General features: G+C 47.5%; 3 protein-coding genes across 3 annotated transcripts; 1 reads left to right on the forward strand and 2 right to left on the reverse strand.

Moving 5' to 3' along the window:
* The first annotated feature begins 23 nt into the window (after window positions 1-23).
* LOC136470914 (RNA-binding NOB1-like protein) lies at window positions 24-3,357 on the forward strand. The gene is made up of 5 exons (XM_066468643.1): window positions 24-442; window positions 839-1,778; window positions 1,892-2,060; window positions 2,546-2,659; window positions 2,918-3,357. Exons 1-5 carry the CDS (start codon window positions 70-72, stop codon window positions 3,062-3,064), a joined length of 1,743 nt encoding a protein of 580 aa, XP_066324740.1. The 5' UTR covers window positions 24-69; the 3' UTR covers window positions 3,065-3,357.
* An 87-nt stretch (window positions 3,358-3,444) lies between these two features.
* Window positions 3,445-5,456, reverse strand: LOC136470915 (transcription repressor MYB6-like). Its single transcript, XM_066468644.1, has 3 exons — window positions 5,097-5,456; window positions 4,698-4,827; window positions 3,445-4,343 (listed from the first exon to the last, which is right to left on the reverse strand). Exons 1-3 carry the CDS (start codon window positions 5,230-5,232, stop codon window positions 3,707-3,709), a joined length of 903 nt encoding a protein of 300 aa, XP_066324741.1. The 5' UTR covers window positions 5,233-5,456; the 3' UTR covers window positions 3,445-3,706.
* A 4,787-nt stretch (window positions 5,457-10,243) lies between these two features.
* On the reverse strand, window positions 10,244-12,517 carry LOC136470916 (WD repeat-containing protein RUP2-like). Its single transcript, XM_066468645.1, has one exon. The coding sequence runs from the start codon at window positions 11,975-11,977 to the stop codon at window positions 10,607-10,609; it is 1,371 nt and encodes a 456-aa protein (XP_066324742.1). The 5' UTR covers window positions 11,978-12,517; the 3' UTR covers window positions 10,244-10,606.
* Window positions 12,518-24,458: the final 11,941 nt, after the last annotated feature.

The following is a 24,458-nucleotide window of genomic DNA, read 5'->3' on the forward strand; positions in this document are numbered from 1 at the left end:
GCGGGAATACTGAATGCAAAAAGTCCAAGGGGGGCAAACAGAAAAGTGAGCCCCAAACCCTAGACCCCAATGGAAGCGTGGCCGCCTCTCGCCCCCGCGGCGGCAGCCGCCGCCTCCGACGATGCGGCGGTCGCTCCGGCCGGTGCCGGGGCGTGGGGAGCAGCGGCAACGGCGCAGCGGAAGGCCGTGGAGAAGGAGTCGGCGGCGCAGGCGGTGAGCCGCATCGTGGCGAGCTGCGCCAACTCCAGCGGCGTGGCGGTCGCCGTGGTGGACGCCAACGCCGTCATCTCCGGCGGCTCCGCTCTCTCCACCTCCGCGGGGCGCCTTGTCACCGTGCCGGAGGTGCTCGAGGAGGTCCGGGACGCGGCCGCGCGGCGGCGGCTCGGGCTCCTCCCCGTCCCCGTCGAGACCGTTGAACCTCTGCCGGAGTTCGTTAAGAAAGGTCGCTGCTCTAGTCGCACGAATGCATCATGAATCTGAGTTAAATCTCTCTCGCACTAGTGCTCGGGGTCGTTCATTTGTAGTTTTTTTGTTTGATTTGAGAAATTAGTATGCATTTTGACGTTGTTCGGTGTTATGGATTGTCTTCTGATTTTTAGGAGAAAAACCTGCCAAGTAAAGTGAATTAGTGCTAAGACTTCTTGATTGAATTAGTAATTTATCGTCCTACATTAATTGCCACTGATATCATTGTTGTTTGCTTTCTTAGTTACTGTGATGATCATAGTAAGAAAGTGTCAACAAGAGATCACATTTAAACATTAGTCTTTTGCGACAAATATTCTTGGTCTGGGCACTATATATGTGAGACTTATTTTTGTGTCCTTATTGCTTGCAGTTACCAAGTTTGCCAGGGAGACAGGAGACATCCAGACGCTTTCAGATGTTGATATCAAGATTATTGCTTTGGCTTACATGTTAGAAGCTGAGATCCATGGGACTAGCCATTTGCGGGAGCACCCTCCTCCTTTGCGTGAGGTGAATGTCAGAAAGCTGTCAGAAGCTCCACTGCCTGGTTGGGGCTCTAATGTACCTAACCTGAAAGAGTGGGAAGAGTTGGATCAGATGTCTGAAGCTGGTGGAGATATCAATTCTCGAATACTTCCTCTGAAGGATATTGAGAATCAAGATATCCCGATGAGCGAGACCAACAGTGTCTGTGAGGCACAAGAGGATACAGAGCACCGGCCTTCAGAGAAGGATGCACCTGTTGCATGGGAGGAAGATGAGAACAATGTAGGCTGGATGCCTGCTGTTAGCCGCAGCACCCACAGAAGATATTTGCGGAGGAAGGCAAGGCGTGATGCCCTCAAGGAATCTGGACAAAGTTTTGAGACAAGTTCTGTTGCTCCATCAATCGATGATGATAAAGTTCTCTCTGAAAATAGTGGATTGGAGCATGGTCTGACTTCATCAGATGGCCTTTCTTCTGTCCCTGAGAAATTCAGTGCAAGTTCTGATGGTTTTGATGAACATCAAGCAGAGAATGACACTGAAATTGCTGGAGAACATTTGCATTCTGACCAGCTAGCTTACGGTGATGATACTGATGCGTGCACCAAAGAATTGGATAACCTAGATATAAAAGGTGAGGATGAGGGAGGTGATGATGCACATTCCATAGATGATGAGAGCAGTGAGCAGAGTTGGACCCTGAGGTCCTTATCCGAATCAACTGTAGCATGTGTTACTAGTGATTACGCCATGCAAAATGTCATCCTGCAGATTGGCCTCCGTCTCATAGCACCAGGTGGCATGCAGATACGACAGATGCATAGGTATGTGAATTAACATCTTCAGACCTGTTTGGGTAGTGGGTACAATAGTGCTCTCCAAGCCAATGTTGTATTTTTGGCCCACTAACACATGTATTATTATGCTTCTGTGACAGGTGGGTTTTGAGGTGCCATGCTTGCTGTAAGGTGACCCAAGAGGTTGGCAAAATATTTTGCCCGAAGTGTGGCAATGGTGGGACCTTACGGAAGGTTTCAGTAACTGTTGGTGAAAATGGGATCACTATGGCTTCACGGCGCCCACGGGTTACACTTCGAGGCACAAAAGTGAGTGTATTTATGCTGCTTGCCTTTCTAACGGTCTAGACACGTGTTCTGCAACTTCTCTGATCTTGTGTGGTTGTAGTGGAGGGTGGTTCATTACTTGATTGGTTATTTTCTGTATTGCTCTGCTCACACCCTTTTACATGTCTTCCTTGACCGTGTGGTCTATATTTCATGCTTGTAATGTTAATGATGTCAGGAGTACAGTAGTGAGGAACAGTTTCCAAGAAAAAATGGCGAAGAATATTTGGATATTTGGTCTGATATTGGCAGTCACATACCTGGCAATATGGTCTCTTCCTAGACTGTACATTTCTTGTAGTGCGGTATCTTTAGCAAGGACATTCATGTTTGTTTTGAGATAGCTTTAATTCCTTCATTGCAATTATCTTTGTATTGGTCCACCTGAACTTTTTTACAGAGTCGACTACTCGATTCCTGAGAATGCCAGAGATGTTGTTTGTAACTGTTTACCTGTTTGCTTGCAGTTTTCCCTCCCAATGCCCCAAGGTGGAAGAGATGCCATAACTAAGAACCCCATTCTTCGTGAGGACCAACTTCCTCAGAAGGTTCTTCATCCTAAATCGAAGAAGACCAGCAAGGTTAGTGCTCTAGCATTTCTTTTTGTGCATATTGAAAAGTGTTATCAGAATAAGGTAATGAGGATACATGCACAACAAACTGTGGACTACTAAATGAACACAACAAAAAAGTTTATGTTATCCTGTGATATTATATTCTATGTGGTCTATTGTCAAGTATGCATTCCCACGTTTGTTGCTGTTACAAGTTGTTCAGTACCTGTTAAGACTTGTGATGAGGTTCGTTTAGGATCAAAATCTGACTGAGTTTCACTATAGGAGGATGATTTCTTGGGCGTCGAAGACATATTTTCGCACAGTGGTGATAAGAAGGCACAACAGAAACCTCCAGTGAGGAAGGCACTCGCAATGTTCAGTGGGAAAAGAAATCCAAACGACAACCACTTTTCTCGCAAGAAGCACTAAGCTCTCACCTGTCATCTTTTTTATGCACGCCTACGGTACCGCAGTCTGTAATCTCAGCATGTAATGGTTGAAGCAGAGTAACTTATTTCTTGTTAGTGGCGGAGAGTCATCATATAAGCATGTAAGCTATGCAGTTTTGCAGCATCTATGTATGGTTTCCGTGCTACTGTTTCTCCAATGGATTTGAATTTTGAGTTTGAATATCCACATGGATTTGGGGTGTAATCGAGCAGCAATGAACTGTAGCGATTTCCATTGAGCGTGCACATCTGTGAAACGCCGGCAAGAACTGAAGAGCATGAGGTGATTACACCGCAAAGAAGAGCATGAGGTGATTACACCGGAAAGTTCTGTCAGTCAGAAGCATTCATAGACTAATCCACCATTACACCTTCACAAACGGATTGGTACGCTTTTTTATTATTAATATTGTAGAAACAAACCAAAGAATTATGTCCAACCTAGGGTGTGTTCTCTACATCACAATTAATAATTTTCTTACAAAATACAAAAGAAGAAGAAGCAACAAATCCAACAAGTATACCGCTGCGTTTCATGCTTACACTCATGCACAACACCAACACTGATCACATTACACCTCCGACATCATCATCATCATCATAATCATCAGTTCAGAGCTCTTCAGAAGAGCAGATCATCGTTCGTGGAGCTGAATCCACCGTAGATGTCTCCCATGTTGAGCAGGTCAAAGTAGCCATTCCCTGCAATGCCAGCGGTGGCGGCGGCGCTCTGGTGGTGATCCTGGTGCGTTGGCAGCGCGCCGGCGCCGTAGGTGCCGCTCATCTGGTCCCCGAAGGCGCCCCCGCCGTGCCCGTGCGACGGCGTCACGTTGCCGGAGCTCGCCGTGGAGGCGGGCCAGTGCGTGGACACCGAGTAGCTCTCCGGCGCCGCCGGCGCCCAGTCCGAGAACACGAAGCTCCGGGCCTGGTGATCGAACGGCTGCTGGGCGAGAGGCGCCGCCGCCGGGGCCGACAGCGCGTGGCTGCCGCTGATGTTGCCACCGTGGTCGTGCGACGTCGTGGTGCTGCCGCCGCCGCCGCTGCTGTTCTTGACGTGGTGGTGCGGGTGCTGGTGCATGGACATGGACATGGACGACAGCTCGGTGGTGCTCATGGAGGTGAGCTCGGGTGGGCTCTTGGGGCTGGAGTTGGACGACACGCCCTGGGCCTGCATCACCCTCTTCTTCAGGTACGAGTTCCAGTAGTTCTTCACCTCGTTGTCGGTCCTCCCTGGCAGATGCATCGCAATCTGAGACCACCTGATGTATACGCATCAGCAACATGAAGTCATGAATATGGTGCGAGATGTTATACTTGCTCTTCTAACAGTTCAAGATTCTTTTTTCTTCTAGCAAGTCCGTTAACTAAAACGCATTTTTCTCTGAGTTTTTCAAAGGCCATGCCCTTCTTAGTGTTGAGTTGTGATCAAAATTCAGTTATGTACAAGATAAAGGTTAACTTTCCGAAGCGAAGGGTTTTCCACGTTAAAATCTCGTGTCCCCTGTGTTTGATCTACTGTTCTTCGTCGTTTATATTGCCTATCGATTCTAACACTTAGAAATTAACAGCATAAATTTGCATTACAAAATCATTGGGTTGTGAGAGAATTTTACTTGTTGCCCAGCTTGGCTTGGAGGTTGATGACGACGTCTTCCTCCTCCTGAGAGAACATTCCACGCTTCAACCCGGGCCGCAAGTAGTTGATCCAACGCAGTCGGCAGCTCTTGCCATTTCTCTGGAGACCTTTGAGAAAGCAAGTCCATTCAAAAGAAGAAGAAAATAGTCAGACACAACAATGGTAGAATTTGGGGTTGAAAACATGGTGTGAAGCCAAATTCGGACCGTCGTCAGAGGCAAATCGAAAGCTAAGCTGTGCTGATTGCAGATGAGGCTAGCATTGAGCATCAGCAGCAGGCTTTTTCTGCATGCATGAGCTTGTCATGCTCATGCAGCAATGTGCAATTGTCATGGAAGGAGAGGAGAGGAGAAAACAAAGAAGAGCAGGAGCTCACCAGCCTTTGCAGGGACAGCACTCCAGCAGCCGAGGCCATGCTTGAGGATGTAGTCCCTGAGCCTCTGGTCCTCCTCAGGAGACCACAGCCCCTTCCGGTAGTTCATCTTGGGCTTCTCGCAGGACCGGCACCCCATTGTCGCTGCCGTCTTGTGTTTCTTCTTCTTCTTCTTCAGGCCTGTGCCCTCTCTTCCTCTGAAGATGAGCTGTTGCAGTAGTAGCAGTCCCTCGGCACCATGTGCCCCTTCTGATTTAAAGGGCTGTCACATTTTGCTTCTTGGTTTAGTTTGATTGAGGGGAATTGAGTAGGTGGCTGCGTGCACATGCTTGAGATTATGAGGGGGGAGCTTGGTCAGAGGATGTCACCTCTATCTCGCCATTACTTACACAAGGAAGATTCTCAGAGAGTTTCTGAGTAAACTTCGGTTTCCTTCTAATGATGATATGAATGCTTGCTGGCACTGGGATCGTATACTGTTTTAATTTCATTTTAAGCAGCCACAATGCCGCTATAATTGGTGGTGACATATATAATGGTTACTCCTATTGAAGTAATCTGAATTAAACTATTGTACACAAGTTCTAAAGAATGTAACTACAAGATTTAACGCTGTTGTTTCAGATGAGTGATTGATCAGGTAATAGCATAATGCTCACTCCAGTTTTTTTTACTAAAGAACATTGTTATCCAATGATGGGCTATGAAGGTCAGACCGTCTCGGCCAATGATGGGCGAGGGGCATTGACATGAGCTGTTCTTGCAATGAACGGACGGACACTAGGATTGGCAATGACAGGGCCTGACTGACTAATCCATCCCTCTTCTGACGGCAATCATTGGGAATGGGAGGAGGCATCTGTGTTAGTTTGATCTCTACCAATTGGCCCAACGGTCAATTGGGTCCTTGAATCCGAGCCCTGATCGGGGGCGCCCAACCGCTCCTTGGTTGGTGGGCCCCCGTCGCACAGCACCATAAAAGAGAGGTGGGGGCCGGACACAAGCTATGAGGTTGACCTGAGCCGCCGTAACCCGCCTACAGAGAAACCATAACCCGATCTAAAGAGAGGGTGCTGCCAGCGACAGAAAGCCGTCACTGACTTCACCATTGCCTCTGCAGAGCCACCACCGTGCCGCGGCACCTTGCATCGCCGTCACTGCACCTCACCTCCAACGTCCTCGCCGGAGCTACTACAACTCCTACACCGACACGAGGGGACTCGGACAGGATTCACTCTAGGTAACAATGAGCAAGTTCATTTCACTTCAGTTAAGTTAATCACCCACGGATTTACACCTAGAGGTCTTAAAGAGTTTAACAATGGTATCATAACCCATTGTTCTTTGAGAGAATTCCTTATTTGACACTGGGAAAATGAGTCGTTCCTTTCTTGGCCCTGAAATTTTCTTCGTTCCCTATTTGACACTCACTTCAACTTTCATCCCTAATTTGACACTACCGTCAAATCCGTTAGCTAACGGTGTTAACTGGCTGTTAAAAAGACGTTTTTGCCCCTAGAAAAAAAAGTGGCGAAGCAAATTTGAGAGGAAAAAAAAAGCTGCACCTTTTTTTTTAGCTGGGCGCATGCATCAGAGGCGGGCGCAGGTTTTTTTTCCTCTCAAATTTGCTTCGCCGTTTTTTTTCTAGGGGCAAAAACGTCTTTTTAACAGCCAGTTAACACCGTTAGCTAACGGATTTGACGGTAGTGTCAAATTAGGGATGAAAGTTGAAGTGAGTGTTAAATAGGGAACAAAGAAAATTTCAGGGCCAAGAAAGGAACGACTCATTTTTCTAGTGTCAAATAAGGAATTCTCTCTTGTTCTTTTCCTGATCCTCTTAGCGGGACATCAAGAACTCGGTTACTACTGATAATACAATGCTCAGTTGCTGGATAACTAATGGTTCAAGTCTGACAGCTGAGGCATTATTAGACCATAATGAATTCCTGGTGACAAGGCCCCGTTCGCTTGGAGGAATTCTGGAGGAATCTGAAGGAATCTGTGAGAGAAAAACACTGTTCCGGATGAAAAAAAAAAAGCGGATCAAGCCGGGTTTAAGGGCATAGTTTTTTTTAGAATCTTAGTTCAGGTACTACTTTTCTCTTCCCTTGTTCTTGCGTTCCTCACTTAGGAAAAAGAAAAGACCTTCTCTACAACGACAGATGAACCAAAGCCAAATCTGCGTCATGATGATGAAGTCTGATGGATCCCATTTACTGTAGACGTCGCCTTGTTATTCTCTTTGAAAGAAGTAAATCTCACCTTATTACACTGCTAACTTTCATAATCTAGAAGTTCATGGGGGGAATTTGTCTAGAGTTCAGCTAGATTTTGATGTGGTAGTTATATGCTGTGTGGGATTTACAAGAATCAATATTTACAAATGAAGGTTTCCCATAGGCTGTTCTGTTGCAGAATGCCAGAAATTGTGAAACATCTTCTGAAGGGTAAATAAGAACAGATAACTCCAATTGGAAGCTTTCCTACTGCTACTGCTCATTCAATAAAAAAAAAGAAATATAGTGAAGCAGATCACTGGCGCCAGTAAACAAGTACTGACACAGTGCGCTTAACAAGTGTATCTATCTACCAAACAATTGCAACTTCTCTGAAAGACTGAAAACAAAATGAAGGTAACAACATGCACTCGAGCTCGCTCGCGAGGCACGAGAACCAAAAACAAAGAGGAATGACCTAATGCTTAGCTATAGTTTATCCCATATACAGGAGAGTGGCATATATTAGCAGAATTCGTTATCCCCTTAGAAAGACAGAAACTAGAGGTAGCTAATGATGTGACATGAAGGAGGGGGTCCTATCATGCTTGATATCCCTGTCCTATTTTAATACGCAAGCATGTCCTACAAGAGAGGACAATTCCATGTGATCTGAATGGGGGCGTCTTAATCCCCTCTTTCTTCTTCTCTGCCTGCCTCAGCATCAAACACGGCGATTCGCTTATTAGAAAAACCAATTGCAAAACAACTAGTATTTCTCAGCATTAGCCGACAGCTATAAACTACTAGGAGCTATGCAAAACTATACTTGTTGGCAAATTGACTTGGCGCAGCTGCATGTGGACAAGCACCTAATCGCCATACGAATTCGCATCTTGCACTAAAAAACTAGGACCCACTGGTTAAACTATCTGCATTGCTCTGAATGGAGGAGGCGATGGAAAGGAATCTTTTGTCTGAAACTCTGAATGAGAGCCCCCCTCAAGTCTGAACTGAACTCTCCACACCCCCAGTTTAACAACTTCACCGGCAGCAAGACTTTTTGTCCTTGTCATATCCATGACCCGTCCATCTTAGAACGTAATGTAAATATGCGAAAGGATGTGATTAGAATCCTCGCCGCCGATTAAAAGAACGCGGAAACGATGGCGATATGCGAAATATGCTGCTGACTAAACAATGTGGCTGGGAACATGCACTGGGCTCATATGTACTTGCAATGATGGGGATGCAAGTCAATGCTTGCTTGCTTGAGAATTAGAATCCACATAGAAGCCGGGGCAGGCGAGATTGGGGGTTTTGATAAGCAGGGCCAGCTCATACGAGGACATACGCGCTGAATAATCAAGGATGCCCTCACTGCAAATTGTCAGTATGTCTTTGCAGGATTAAGTATAGGGAATGTTGAGAAAAGTATGTCATCTTGCTAAGCATGTACACTTAAATAATATAAATCAGGCCGTGTTGTGGCTTTTGAGTGGAGGGCTGAGTGGACATTTGTGCTCAAATACGAATCATGGTCGTTTTATGCTTGCATGATGAAGAACAAGATGTGACATTTTTTGTTGTGATCTTGTGTTGGTAAAAAAACATTTTAACTCCCCTCAAGGGAGAACTGGAGAAGAGGAAAACTTAAAAAAAAAAAACATGGCAGGAGCACTGCCTCTCAATGAAGAGGAAAACTTTCCAAGTGTGTCTTGAGGGAATGAGGGGTATATGTTGGATCGGAGCTGTTCTCCATTGCATGCCAAGCAAGCAAAGAAAAGCTTATCCAGGTGTGTGCAAATGCATTATCCATTGATGCCGGCCAGTGCCCAAAGGCCAAAGTGGAGGAGATGAGGCCATCCATGTATGAGCAGACTTGCAAGTACTGAAGCCAGCAGCAGTGTGCAACGCAGATCACATAAGCCTAGCTGTTATATATGCTATATGCTAGCCTTTTGAGTCTATACATGCGAGAAGAAAGGGATTATGGCATAATGACTGTTATTAGTATTCTATAACCACACGAGTGCTCCGGTTCTGCGTCAGCCATGACCATCTTCTGGGATCAGTAGGAGATAACAAACGTAGTTCTCCAAGTCTGACGAACTTGAGTACATGTACATCAAAGGAGCTAGCCATGGCAGAACAACAGTCACCTAGTGAGTACGTACAAAGCAAGACAGGAGACTGAGTTCAACAGTCACCTACTGCAAGTTCTGAACTTCTGATGCAGTTATACGTTGACCTCGCAGATGGTATGGTTCTGGAGGAATTTGGATGGTCTGGAGGAATTTGTGAGAGGAAAATACCGTTCCGGATGAAAAAAGAAGCGGATCAAGCCGGGTTCCAGGGCACGCGAACGGGGCCTAATGCTTGTGGCGTACGCGCACTGTACACACATTCTCCACTTTTGTGTTGGGAGACAGGCCCAGGCCTAACAATGCTAAGCACTCCTAAATACAAAACCCATCTAGCTGATGTATTGCAGTATTTGGGGAAGAAATGGATTTGTGAGGCAGCAGTAGCAGGCTGACACAATAGTGAAGCTGTAATGAGGCCCATGGAGCACAACACCATCATATTTTTTTTAGGAAGGGTTGCAACAAAAGGTACCTTAGTCGTATTTGGCTTATAAGCTATGACTTATCAGTCAACGAACAGTATTTTTCTCTCACACTAAACCAACCAACGGTACTTTCAGCCATGGCTTATAAGCTAAACAAGCCCAAACGAACAGGGCGATGGAAGGTCCATTGCAATTGAAGGAGAAAACATGTAGTACTGCATTGTTGCAGCACAAGTGCAGTGTATGCATGTGCAACAAAAAAACAGAGGACAGGACGACGACATACATGCAGTTTGTGCAGAGGCATGTGAGTTGTGGAGTGAGTGAGCTCGTTGGGTAAATAAAGAAATGACGGTGCCAGTAATCGTGGATTTCTTATTATTACATTGCTTAAAAAATAGATCAGTACATTGTCAGGGATGCATCATCATCACCAAGAAAAAAAAGGAAAAAAGAATCATGATCAACATCATCAGTCTCTCATCTTCTGTCCTCCTCCTCCCTTTTAATTTCTCCCCTCCCCTCACTTAATTTCAGTCTAAACATGTACTTTAATTGCCCTTTGTTGCTGTTGTTGTTGAACTCTTGTTTTTCTTTGTCTGAAAGAAAAAGGAAAGGAAAGGAAATAAAAACAAACAATAAAAGGGGAACAAGTAATAAAAGCATGACAAGGAAGGGAGGAAGGAAATAGATGCTTCTTCCTCCGCCTCAATGCCTCATCACAGTCAGAGGAGCGCATGGCCATCATCCCCCGCCGCCTCCCTCCGCCGTCGACACGTGAACACCTTGAGCACGCCGTCGGAACCGCCGGCGACCAGCGCCCCACCGTCGAGATCGTCGTCGTTGTGGCTGCCCTGCCGCCACGCCACCGCGCTGACGAACCCACCAGCAGCAGCAGCGTCCACTTGTTCGGGGCCGGTGGTGACTGGGCCGTGGGCCCCTCCGTGTCCGTGAGACGCGAAGAAGGGGTGCACCCAGATGGGCTTGGCCCACCTGAGGTCGTAGACGAAGACGTGGTTGGACTCGGAGCCGCTGGCCACCAGGCCCGCCCCGCGCCACACGCCCATCCCCACGAAGCTCCGCGCGCTCGCGTGGCCGCTGTACGACCGCACCTCCCGCGCCCCGGCCGTCCCCGCGTCCACCACCTCCGCCCCCGCCGCCGACGCGCCGCCCCACTCCCACAGCCGGTGGGTCCCGTCGGCCGCCGACGTCACCACCCGCCGCGCCGGCCCCGGGCCCGCCCACCGCACGTACGTCACCGCGCGGGCGTGTCCGTCCATCCGCGCGACGGCGCCGCGGCCCAGCGCGCGGACGTCGTACACGACGGCTCGGCGGTCCGCGGAGCCGACGGCCAGGTGGGGCGCCCCCGAGGGGTCGAACTCCACGCACAGCACGGCGCCGCCGGCGCGCGCCGTGGCCCAGCCGCCCGAGGGCGCGCGCGGGTCCCACACGTGAGCCGTGCGGTCGTCCGACCCGGACGCCGCCATGGCCGCGCCCGGGGCGTAGTCCAGCGACCACACGCGCCGCCCCGCGTGCTCGTCGCGCTCCCACAACGCCACGCCGCGCTCCACGTCGTACTCCGTCACCACGCCGTCGTAGTCGCCGCACCCCACCACGGACGCCGCCACCGACGCGCCCGGGCGCCACCGCACGCTGCTCAGCTTCGCCGGCACGCAGATGCACGCCGCGGGGCCAGCAGCTCGGGCGCCGCCGCTGCCGGCGCTATCCAGCAGCAGCATGGAGGCCACGTCGTACATCCGGATCTTCCGGGCGATGCCGCCGGTGGCGAGGAGGCGGCCGGTGGGGTCGAAGTCGACGCTGCCGATGGCGTCGGACGCACCCGGCAGGGCGGTGGTCGGCACGGTGGCCGCCAGCCGGAACTCCCATTCGCAGCGCGGCGGCGACAGCTCGGCGTCCTTGTCGTCGTGGGCTTGATCAGCTTCACTGCTACTGGGAGGAAACGGAATAGCAATGCCGGCGGCTACCTCTTGGTGATGGTGGTGGTGGTGCAGGTTTTGGGATTCCTCTTCCGGCAGGCGGTGCGCTTGTGCGGCGGCGCTGCTGGAAGAAGAGGCCGGAGAAGAGGGGTTGCTCATGGACTAGCTAGAGCTCCTCATAGCCGCCGGGCATTGCAGGCTGCTGGGGAGATGGAGCTGGACGTACTGCATGTGTTTATCTACTAGCTAGCTCTGCTGCTTCCTCCTCGTCATGGTTCTGTGCTTGTGCTCAATTAAACTGCTACTATCTACTAGCTGGATCCTGCATGAGAAAGTTTGGATTTTTCTTAGTTTTGGTTTGGTGCCTCTTGTTTGTTTTGGGACTAGACACTGTGCCTGCTAACCATTGCTTTAATTAGTCCAGTACTAGGCTTGCTCCCTACCGTAACGGCCAAGCTTATAGAGAGAGATGTGGTGGTGTGGGTAGCCACACGGGAGGTAGGCAGCCAATGGGAGGAGGAGGATCCTTGAGGTTTTGGGAATTGGGAGGTTGGATGGTTTATGTGGTTGGAGGTGTGGGTCATGTCGTGGCTGACTGGCTGCAAATGCAAATAGTGGCAAGAAAACCAAGTGGAGGAGGAATCAAGAGCTACAGCTAGCCTACCGTACGTAGCTGTTTAGTTATTAGTTAGGTTAGCCAGCAGGCACAAGAGGCAGGTATGGTTGGATTCTGTGACTAAAATTTAGAAGGTGTCACGTGAGGGTGTCGTATGGGGTGTTTGAATATTAATAGAAAAATAAATTACAGAATCCGTCAGTACTCCACGAGACGAATTTATTAACTCTAATTAATCCATCATTAGCACATGTTTACTGTAGCACTACATTGTCAAATCATGGACTAATTAGGCTTAAAAGATTCGTCTCGTAAATTAGTCGCAAGCTATGTAATTAGTTTCGTAATTAGTCTATATTTAATACTCTATGCATGTGTCCACGTATCCGATGAGACAGTGACTAAAGTTTAGGAGGAGAAACCAAACACCGCCTTATTAAAAACATATGTGTGTTACGACTAATCCCGGTCATTTCGTTGATATATTGGTAGAAGTACTCGGTCTTGTTTGAATGTTTACTCTTTTACTGGATATGTTTAAGACCCAATTTCTGTCAAGAAATGTTTCAGATGAATAAATCAGAATCAATTCGTAAGATTGTTTGGCTGGTAGGCTACATTCGATTCACAAAAAAGTTGTTTTTTATAAAATCATTTAGAAATTTTCGGACCTTTTTGTGGACAAAGAACAACTTAAATACAACTCACTTTAGTTTCTTGTACTTAAAAAGGATTAGCTGGAAAAAAAACAGTCGCTAATGAAAGGAGAGGTAGAAATAGAATCGGTAGAAACCACGATGTCTCAGTTTTCAGAACTACCTAAGGAAAAGAGAATCGTTTTGGCTCCAAATCCCACATCCGTGGCACCGTTTTGGAACTGATTCAAGTGAGAAACGGCTGATTCACCTATCCAAACGCATTCTTCAGCCTGTTCACTTACTCGTATATGATCGTGGATTATAAATTGGAACAGTATTTTTCTCTCACACCAAATTCCAACCAGCAGTAAATAATCCATGATCGTTTACGACAAAACGAACATGCTGCTTATTCTTGATAAATGTTTAACCATGCATCCAATGTAGTTACTTACATAGAATCAATGATTTAAATCATGGGATATACCTTTTAGCGGAGACCTATATATGCTCAGTCACTAGAATACTACCTACTATTTTTAGTACAACGATGTTGTTGCGGGAGCTGCTATTGCCTACTATTTAAAACACTATAGAGATCGAATAGATAATTCACCTTTAATTACTATATATATGTTTACAAAAAAATTCACGCTATTACAGGAAAATAGAAATTCTATAGCTCCAGTAATAAATAATAATCTATCTATAAGGATACAAGACAAAATGGTATAATTAGCAAGAAACACAAAGTAATAAAAACCAAGAAAAAACATACAAATTTACAAATGCTAGAGAGCTACAGTTACACGCTAGTTTGAAACAATAAGAAACTGTGAGGAAAAACAAATGCAATGTGCACATCACAAAGCAAGACCAGATGGTTCAAATAAAATCCGACAAATTTTGCCGCAAAAATTAAATATGTCGACAGACATGTAGCTGCATCTTTATTATTTTTTTTATTTCGTGATAATGGAGTGGTCTTCAAAAGATCTATCTATCATTGGCTAGGTATATGGTTTTTATTTAATATGAAAAGGAGGGCAATACAAACTTTTCAAAATAAAAGGAACACGTGGTTGCACAGTGTTTTTTAGCCGGTTGCACGGTGCTTTATTCAATTTATTAATTTATCTGGCATGAAAACCTCATGATCTAATTCTTGTATGTGCGTGTAACTTCTAGCGGAATATGAGAAGATGAAGGTGAAAAATAAAGTATGTAGGAGTAGCAGCTTTCTTATATAGCTCAAAATCTAGCTTATTAATTACAAATCTCTAGTAAATTAATAGTATTTATTTCTATGTTCAAGATATCCACACGTAGGGCATTTATTAGATTACTTTTTAGATATGAGATCCGAATCCGTCCAAGTGTTTTTGGCGGTGACACACACACTATTGACAGGTACGTACGGCCAAATGGACGTATGGACGACTAATCCTTTTCCGATTCGTACCAACCTTTACTTTCAGCTTGCTAGCTACGTAGTACATACGTACCCCCTCCTTTTGGCTTTGTGAGCGACACAAGTCACTTTAAGAATTTGGAGAACTGATCGATCTAGGACTTTATTAGATGCTGCTTAATAAAGGAAAAAATTCACGAGCGGTCCAAAATGCTATTTCTAGCTCCTTTACTTTAATTAACTTGATTCCGGGTCTCATCCGGTCCGAGTGGATCTTAACGCACTGCATATGCTGATGTGGCACTATGGGGCCCACTTGTCATGTCCTTCTCTCCCTTCTCTTTCTTGTCCTTTATCTCTCTCCTTCTCTCTCGTAACCGCCGCCACGCCGGCTGGGCAAGGAGATGGCGGCGTGTGCGGCGGCGGCCTGGACGTCGCGCGGCCCGAGGGAGGCCGGGCGCGGGAGGTCGCGCTCGAGGTCCGGGAAGTTGAGCACAGCGCGCGCCCTTGATGCTGAGTGCGGCGACGTCGTGCGCGTGCCTCCATCTCCAGGCACGGGAAGCTAGAGCCACCGTTGTCTCGCGAGCGAGGGAACTTGCCGTCGACGGCAGCGTCAGAGCAGGAGGTCGAGCGTTCTAGGCTCCTTGCCGCGGCGTTGCTGGCCTGCTTCCGTGGCGCGGCGGTGTCCGGGCGTCCGGCAACCCGGCATCGGCTGCGGCGTTCCTCGTACGCGGCAACCCGGCGCCTCAACCTTCCTCGTACGCAGCGGCGCTCCGCTGCGACGCGCAGGCCCGGAGGTGGTGGCCACCGCGGCGACCGCGTACACGGAGCGGACTGCCACGGACAAGATTCGCGCCGCGGACGCAGCAGTTGTCGCCGAACCTGTCCGCGCCCGAACCCCTCCGCGCCGCCCCTCCACGAGGCAGTGGCGCCGTACGAGGCTGCGTTCCACGACCTCCAGCGCTAGCTCTAGTCCAAGCAGGCCGAGGTGGACGGACTCAGGGACAAGCTCGCGGCCCGCTGCAACAAAATGGCAGGTGCTAGGTGCACCATGGACGGGCGTTCACGGGGCACCTCGCTTACCTGATGCTAGCTGGAGGTGAGAAAGCTGACCGGCACGCTCGGCTGACCGCGAGGCGCCCGGCTGCCGGGACCGGGTGGACGCGGACCAGCACGCTCGACCAGCCGGGACCGGGCGGACGCGGACCAGCACGACGGCTGCAGCCACCGACGCGCCCCTCCCGGCCACGTTCCTCTGCCACCTCCTCCATGCCGCGGTCACCGGGATGTGCACACGCCGTCGCATTCGCGCCGGCTGCTTGGGCTCCTGGGGCCGCCGACGAGCCAGCCGCGGAGCACAGCCACTCCGGCTCCGCGTCCGCCGCAGGGCCTTCGACGCGCGCGACTGCCGAGGGCATCGCCGACGCGACTGCTAGCAGCCGGCGCGCGTGGCCGGCCCTCCTCCAGCCACCCTAGACACGCGCGCGATCGCTTATTTTCCCGATGGCTTCCTCTGTTCGTTGCGGTGCTCTGTCCGTGCCCCCATGGCCGCCGCGACCGCACCCTCGCCGGCCGGCCATCGGTCGTCGGGGCACGGACAGAGGACCGCGACGAACGGAGCAACGCATTGGGGAAGACCTGTGTCAATTGAACTACAATTTAGTATGGAAAAGGTATCAATTAAGGCTTGATGATGATTCCTAGATGGGCCTGCGTTTTGTAGCTCATGATAAATAAGATGCATGATCTAGATGGGAAGGTGGACACAATTCAGTTACGCTACTTGAGCAATCTCCCCTCACGTGTAGGCTCCATCGGGGTCTTAGAGAGGGATCAATAATTATTTTAATTTAATTTATTCAATTGTGCTCGGTAATAATCAATTCTTGCCGTGATACATATACTATGTTGAGTTATATGCATGAACCGTTGACTAGTTAAACCACAAAAATACTAAAGTAATAGAAAAATGTGTGGGCAAATTCTCTTTGTACTTTTGACACCCAAAATTGTAAGTTCCCATTGGAGAGTTGATCGAGAGGTGTACCACATGCATTGATCTCGCACACGTAAGCCGCCTGAAATTAACCGACGAAGTGGATAAGAGGAGATGTGATCGAAGGAATTAGAAGTGGGCCAGTACCGTGGCCCACACTCACAGGCGACAGTAGTACTAGTTATCTTGAAGGAGAGAATTGAAAAGCTGTGTGCAAGAGATTCGATGATGAGATCGGTCGAAGGGATTATTGTTGGATTATTGCATTGGACCGGAGGTCGACGACGTCGATTATAATTGCATGGATCGATCTCGCAACCTAGGTAATTAGCTTTAACTCGATTCACTGTGTATAAATATATGATATTTCATGTTAATTTATTTATTGTTACAAGTAAACTTCATGTTCCGGCACTACGCACTAGCTACATGTACGTCAGTACGTGAAGACGGTGAGTCATGGGGCCGTACAACACACGGTGAATATAGTTGAGTAGGAGTATATATACTCCATCAGTACATGTACATGCGTCAATCTCTGGAGTCGGAACCACCATATTGGCCGTACATGTGTGGGCCCTGTTCGTTTAAACTTATCAGATATGGTACAGTGTTTTTCTCTCACAATAAATCAGCTTCAGCCGATTTATCAGCCGTAGAAACTATCAGGCTAACAGCTATTGAAAGGCTTTGCCAGTCGGCCGGAAGCTAGATCATATATATACAACACCTTGAAATAAAGAGAGATTGATTGTGTTAATGTAATTAATAGACTAGTAATAAAGACAGATAATACTCCTAGCATCGTAGAGAGAGAGAGAGAGAGAGAGAGAGAGAGAGAGAAAAGAGGGAGCAAGATCAATATCCTGATAAGACTGCAAATGAATATACTCCTACTCGTATAGTGGATGGATGAAACTGAATCATCGTCATACCGCTGATGCTATGGCTAGACACAGGCATTATCTGTAACAGTTCCTACAAATGAAACGTTTATGCCTTTATGCTCCTACAGCAACCATAGTCACCAGTGCCCTCTTTTGGATGCACTGAATTCTATACAACTTCAATCAGCCTGTTCACTGGTTGATTTAGATCGACTAGTGCTCAAATTTATTGTGAAAGAGTTGATAAACCCGGACTAAAACCAACCAACAAACAATTGCAGCTGCCTGCTGCTGAAATAAAGTTGTTCCTTGTCAAAAAAAAAATCATCATATCACCAGAGACAGACAGAGAGGGGTGCAGGTCTCTGGGCAGGGCTGCGGTTACGTGTGCTCACGTACGCCTCTCATGCATGCACCCGTCCACTGCGCGCGCCACCTCCCTCCCTCCCCGCCGGATCTCGGTGTGGATGGGATCCGCTGCGCCCACAGACTCTGTGGCCTTGCTAGCTCCATCCACTCCATCTCCGTCTCCGTGCATGTCATTGTCCTCTCCTCCCCCACCGAATAACAATGGAAGCTAAAGGTCATTGATCGATCAATGATGGCGCCGCGCGCTAGCTCCTCGGAATTAAGCATCCGACGTACGGTCCCCTTCTGCTTTTCTTTATTATTTGAGGAATATGATATTTCTCTCTTTTATTTCTTTTCATTTCAAAACTTGTGCTGATTAATTTGGACACCGGCCAATGTATACAAGATGCATGCATGCATGTGTGGAACAAAAAAACAAGTTTAATCTACTTTGTTTTCTTTTATTATTTAGGAGAAAGTCCTACACATATATACGTAATCGCTTCCTCTCTGATGGTCATGCAACAATGCAAGACAAACAACTAGTAATAATAACATGCATGCAAAGCATTGTCGCAAAAATTAAAGTCTCTGCTGAGATAAGCACGTACTCTCTCCCCGTTCTAAATCCGTAAATCCTAAGTTGGTTTAATTAGTTTTCTCCTAAGTGTGTGGTACTGCCAATGGTCGTGGTACGTACCACGCGTTGGAATAAAGCATTCAACGGTCCCTTTCTTCTCTTTATTAGCAGAGAGATAAGATATCTACTCTGTCTTTTTTTTCTTTTGAATTCACGCTGATTTAATTTGAACACCAATATGCAACATTAATTTATGCATTTGTTGGGAAAAAAAACAAGTTAGTAATTCTGGTTTTCAAGCCCTACCTTCCTGCTACCCGGTATAACAACTACCTAGTACTCGATCCATGTCTTCCAAATTGTAAATTGTTTAGCTTTTCTAGCTATATATATATTTTTTACTATGTGTCTAAGACATAGGGTATATCTAGCTAGGTGCATAACAAAGACTATCTACCTAGGAAAACCAAAACAGCTTATAATTTTAAAACAAACGGAGTAACATTAATTAAATACTTCGTCGAATCCGTCAGATCCTTAGCTCATTCTAGGTGAGCTTTTGTCCATAGATGTATGGTGGATACACCCCAGATGCGTGAAATTTTTGCATTTTGGTCCCTTTTGAAAACATTTTTTACAAAAAGACCTATGCCAAAACGTTTGCTGAAAATAGACCATTTTTAGGCGTCTTAGAACATGACGCCAAGGTATGAGGGTCGGCGTCGACTGATACGACGCCGAGGTCTTGCCACGTCACGGACGACCCCGGTCGACGGCGACACGGTGGCGCATAGGGTCCAACACGTCGGCGTTGTGTCAGCCAACGCCACAGGCCCAACCTCGGCACGGTGGGAGTACACGCTGAGCTATTGGCACCATCCGGCGCGCGGCCCAGGCGGCCCAACAACGCTTCGTGGCCCAATAGCTCGGCGCGGGGTCACTTAACGCCGAGCCACCAGACTCGGCGCGGCCCGACTCAACGCCGAGGTCTGGACTCTTAAAGCCGCGCCGTGGCCCCCTTCTTCTTCCTCCCTCTATTCTGAAAGCGACGGCAGGCTCCCTTCTTCTCCCCCCACGGCCCCCATGAAACCCTAGCCCCCAAATGTGACCCTAGGTGCCCGAATCTCGTCTCCCGAAGCTTCCTCGAGGTAATGGTCCCTCCACTCCTCCAATCTATCCACGTAGATGTGCTTGCATTGTCTCTAATCATGTGGAATCATGGGTGTATGGTATTTTGGTATATGTGTATTTGCATTTGCAAATTGTATGGCTTAGGTTGATTGAGTGCATTGTTGTTTAACTGTTTTATGTGCTGAACATGTTAGGTTAGTTTGGTTTCTAGTTATTTTGGTCATTAGCGTTCTTTGTTTATTGTAGGTGTCATTAGGGTTAGTTATTTATTGGTAATTAGGGTTAGTATGTATTTTAGTTATTTGTTGGTCATTATATTTCAATTTTTTATGACTAGAAATAATTATGTTGTTGGGGTTGAAAAAGATAAAATGATATATTTTAGTTTTTACTTATTGGATTGAAACTCGCATGATATATTGATATATGACACTACTTGTTGTGTGATGGCTATAGATGGATAAATTAGTGAGGTTGCATCATGGAGGCCGTATTGTTAGGACAAGAGATGATAGTTTGGAATTTCTGGACATGTGTGGGGAGTTGTTGATTTTTTCTGAAACACCATCTTTGACCCAGTTAGTGGAGCGAGTGAAGGTTAAGTTAGGCTGGAATGAAGGAGACGTGCATGTTTAGTTTGAAGGTGTCATAGATGTTGGGTCGTCGAAGGGTCCTCGGATCAAGCGGTTGCTCAAAATTACAAGCGAGTCTGAATGGAATGATTACAAAGCAGTTGTATTGGCCTCAGAAGTGCGATGTTTGGATTTAGTAGTAAGTAAGGAGTCCGGCTTTGAAAATGATAACTTCGAAGCATGCCCATCTTCCCCCGCTCACATAGGTTATGGTCCTTTGTCCGAAGAAGAAATACTTGTCACACAACTAGGCTACGGTGGAGATGAGGAGGAGAATGCGGTTGCCGATGGTGAGGGCAATCATGATAGTGATGGAGAGGATGATGATTATGTAATTGGTGATGCAGAAGAAGGTTTGGATGATGCTAGCGGAGACTTTTCTATTGAGGATGAGCTTAGCGACGAAGATGATCTTAGTGGTGAAGAAGACTTTGGTGATGCTAGGGCTACGAACCGTTTTGATATGGAGATAACTGGAGATGATGAATCCTTCATAGAGGAGATAGCCGAAGACTCCGATGACGATCGCCCTGTTGGTCGTCTCAATTTTAGGGAAATAGAGATATTGTCTAGGGTCTTGCCTTGGAGAGATCCACTAGTTGGTGATTTCGAGGACCTTAGCCATGGTCACAGGGCAGTAGCTGATGGTGGGCCAAGTGATACAACAGTGCCTGATGTTAGCGGTTGCCTCATCATACGGAAGGGCATATTGTTTGCTACCATGGATGAGTTGAAAACATGGTTGCAAGAGTACTCCATTGTACACAACCGACCTTTTAGGGTCATCAATTCATTCAAGGAGAAGAGGTACACTGTTGCTTGTGAAGAACAACAGTGTGGTTGGAGAGTATGTGCTAGGAAGATGAAGGCAGGCAAATGGAAGATTACCTCAATGAAGCAACCACATGTTTGTGCCACTGCTGAGGCAGAAGAGAACCATCTACAGCTCAATTCTAGGTTCATTGCAAGGCAATTATGCCTCGTGGTGAAGCATATGCCAACCATTATGGTGTCCGCATTGGTTGAGATCATCTTCCAACGGTACAATTACTATGTCAAGTATGGAAAAGCATGGAGGGCAAAGCAGCGTACACTGGAAATAATATTTGGAAATTAGGAAGAAGCTTATGAGCGCCTCCCTGTAATGTTGAACGCAATGAGGGCTGTAAATCCTAGGATGCACTTCGAGTATTTACTTGAGGAGGGTGAAACAAGGAATGGTAGCCAGGTATTTGGAAGGGCCTTTTGGGCGTTCGGGTAGAGCATCGAAGCATTCAAGCATTGCAGGCCCGTCGTCTTAATTGACGGGACCTTTCTTACAGAGAAATTTGAAGGCACAATGCTTGTTTGTATTAGGACAGATGCAGAAGACCAGCTTGTGCCATTGGCCTTTGCGATTGTTCGGAAGGAGAACACAGATAGTTGGTGTTGGTTTCTCAGGCTAGCAAGACAAGTGGTAATTGGTCTAGGACGTGATGTTTGTGTGATATCCGATAGGCATGCTGGCATTCTAAATGTCATAGAATAAGAGATTCCTGGTTACGGCCAAATACATCACCGGTGGTGCACCAGACACCTTGCTCAGAATCTTATAAGGTGTGATCACACAAAGGACAACTTCAAATTATTTGAGGAGGTTTGCAGGCAGCAAGAGGTTCAATTATTCAAAGACAAGCTAGATGCCCTGAAGTTAGCCACAAATGTTGATGGCAGGCAATTCTTGAGCGAGTTGATGGCGTCGAAGGATAAGTGGTCACTTGCATATGACACCGAAGGTTGGAGATGGGGCTTCATGACTAGTAACATGGCAGAGATGTTCAATAGCCTTCTAAGAGGTTGTCATGGTCTGCCTGTAACTGCTATTGCCTCATTCACCTTCTACAAGTTGAATGCTTGGTTCGTTTCGAGGAAGAAGCATGCGAGGTCTCTATGGACAGCAGGCAAAGCTTGGTCACTTTTAGCATCTCAGGAACTAGCTTTCTTAAAGAAAAAGTCTAAACGACAGAAGGGTTCATGTTTCGATCCGATCAACCATGGATATGAGATTCTAGAGGGTGGTGGAACTAACATTGGTGGTGAAGACCGAGGTGCTCGAAAACATAAAGTAGTGATCAATGAGAACAAGTGTACGTGTGGAAAACCGACCATATACCATAGGCCTTGCTCCCACATGATTACAGCCTATCACCTTAGACGTGTTGACGCTGAGGTCCCTCCCCGTATGGCCGCGGAGTTCTCTTTGAGGAACCTAATGAGCACCTGGAATCCTCAGTTCGAGCCATTTCTTGACGAGAGTCAATGGCCTACTTATGATGGCCCCAAGTATGTGGCTGATCTTGGTTTACTCTGGAAGAGTAGAGGACCTAGGCGGCGGAAGCGGTTCAGGATGGACATGGACCGAGCCACAAAAGGTAGATCAACCACGAGTAAGGTTGGGACACATTTTGTAGAGGACACCCAAAAGAGTCATTGCTCTGGTTGCCATAAGACAGGCCACAATAAGAGAAAATGTCCTGAACTACTTAGATAACAGGTATCCACCAAGCTAGCTACTTGAATTGCTTTGTGTAATAGTGCATTGGTTTACTTTTGATTTTTTTATTGTTATGTTACTTCGTACCACATATACATGCTTTAACTTATACTAATGCTTTGGCATTCCTTATGTTGCAGGATGGATCGGTTCCCCCTTCTTGATCCAAGGTTCGATGAGCACCACCAGGCTCGGAGGATCGAGAACGGAGAGGTATATTCAATAATTCGTATGAAACAGTGCATTGTTCATCTTTTGCTCTATAGTCCATGCTCTTTATAAAGTGACATGAACTAATACTTTTTCATGCTTGTCTTTTTTTGTAGGTTTTGAATGTGCTAAGGCCAATGACACATGAGGCCTCTACGACCATGGTCTACGACGAGAGGTACACGCCCCTCCTGAAGCTGGTGAACCTTGCTACCGTTGCTCGTGTTTGTTGTCGAGGCACGCCACCTTTCAACCCAGCGGCACTGACGGCGTTGATAGATCGGTGGCATCCGGAGACACACAGCTTTCACCTACCATACGAGGAGATGACGGTCACTCTCGAGGACGTTACCATGATCCTTGGAGTCAAAATCCGAGGATTCCCAGTGATAGGAGACACAGAGTCTGAAGGATGGCAGCAGTGGGTTGAGCACTTCTTGGGACGTTCCCTAGCGGCAGTTGAGGCTGGCAAAAAACGACGCAGCAGTGGGGTGTCCCTAAGGTGGCTTTGTCAGCAGTTTCGAGAGTGCCCACCCAACGTAGACGCCTAGACCGTGACATACTACTATCGGGCCTACGTCCTGCACATGTTTGATACGGTTCTCTTCCCTGACGGCACTGGAGACACGGCGTCCTGGATGTACATCCCGTGCCTTTGGAACTGGGAGGATGCCGACAATAGGAGTTGGGGCTCGACTATACTTGCCTTCCTGTACCGTCAGCTTTGCGAGGCTTGCCGCCGTCCTAGAGGCGCGCACGCTACAATGTGATACACCCTTTTGCCACAACATGTAAGTTTGCCACCCTTTTGGCCTAATCGAGGATATGTGCACAAATTGAGCGTCGACTAGTTGATGACGACGTTGTGTACAGGTTGAATGGTGCCCATATCGGTGGAGGCAAGTCATGGATCTCAACTTGAGCTCCTTGTGCATGGCAGACGAGGATGTCTGGATGATGAGGACCCCCCTTATTTGTTTCTATGCAGTGGAGTACCATCTCCCTCACCGTGTAGCACGGCAGTTTGGTAGGCTGCAGCCTTCTCCGCCCGAGGATTTCTCCACCGGTTGGCAGCTCCACAAGTACGTAACATGCAATATTTTGTTCATTTCACATGAATGAATCATTGAGTAGGCCTTCATATTGCCGCTATGGTGTAAAATTTGCAAGTTCAGCAGACAAAAAAAGAAGAAGATCACCAACTGGCAGCTGGAGCACCAGCACTACATTGATGAGTGGATGTTGATGGAGCAGAACAACATGGGCATCCACGCCATCCATCGTGACAAGCCATTCGATGATTACCTTGTTTGGCTTGGTCAACGAACAAGGCTTCAATTGAGGCCCGCTTGGACGGAGCAAGACATTGCTGACATTGCGAGCGAGGATGAGGACAACAACCCATATGACTAAGCTACCCGAGAAGGCAGGCAAGTTGAGATCGCCCTTGCGTTAGCTAGAGCTGTAAGTGATACAACTATTTCTATCTCTAAGGTCTTTACTGTGATGGAGACTTAAATTCTTGTTTTTGTTGCATAGAGCACGGAGATAATGAGGACAGTGGCCGAGCAAGGAAGGGCATTGATGATTCCTGTGGGCGATACTGATGAGGCCTCCATGTTACGACAGCACATTCAGGTAGTCTCCTATCATTC

This window comes from Miscanthus floridulus, chromosome 8 (genome assembly GCF_019320115.1).
Source record: "Miscanthus floridulus cultivar M001 chromosome 8, ASM1932011v1, whole genome shotgun sequence".
NCBI lineage: Eukaryota > Viridiplantae > Streptophyta > Magnoliopsida > Poales > Poaceae > Miscanthus > Miscanthus floridulus.

What these genes read in the sequence shown, in the direction of transcription:
- LOC136470914 (XM_066468643.1), top strand. Translation starts at nt 70, where the DNA reads ATGGAAGCGTGGCCGCCTCTCGCCCCCGCGGCGGCAGCCGCCGCCTCC. An exon ending in CAGATACGACAGATGCATAG is followed by an intron (nt 1,779 to 1,891) that starts GTATGTGAATTA and finishes CTTCTGTGACAG; the next exon opens with GTGGGTTTTGAGGTGCCATG. An exon ending in TTACACTTCGAGGCACAAAA is followed by an intron (nt 2,061 to 2,545) that starts GTGAGTGTATTT and finishes GTTTGCTTGCAG; the next exon opens with TTTTCCCTCCCAATGCCCCA.
- LOC136470915 (XM_066468644.1), bottom strand. Translation starts at nt 5,232, where the DNA reads ATGGGGTGCCGGTCCTGCGAGAAGCCCAAGATGAACTACCGGAAGGGG. An exon ending in TGCTGTCCCTGCAAAGGCTG is followed by an intron (nt 4,828 to 5,096) that starts GTGAGCTCCTGC and finishes GCTTTCTCAAAG; the next exon opens with GTCTCCAGAGAAATGGCAAG. An exon ending in CAAGCCAAGCTGGGCAACAA is followed by an intron (nt 4,344 to 4,697) that starts GTAAAATTCTCT and finishes CGTATACATCAG; the next exon opens with GTGGTCTCAGATTGCGATGC.
- LOC136470916 (XM_066468645.1), bottom strand. Translation starts at nt 11,977, where the DNA reads ATGAGCAACCCCTCTTCTCCGGCCTCTTCTTCCAGCAGCGCCGCCGCA.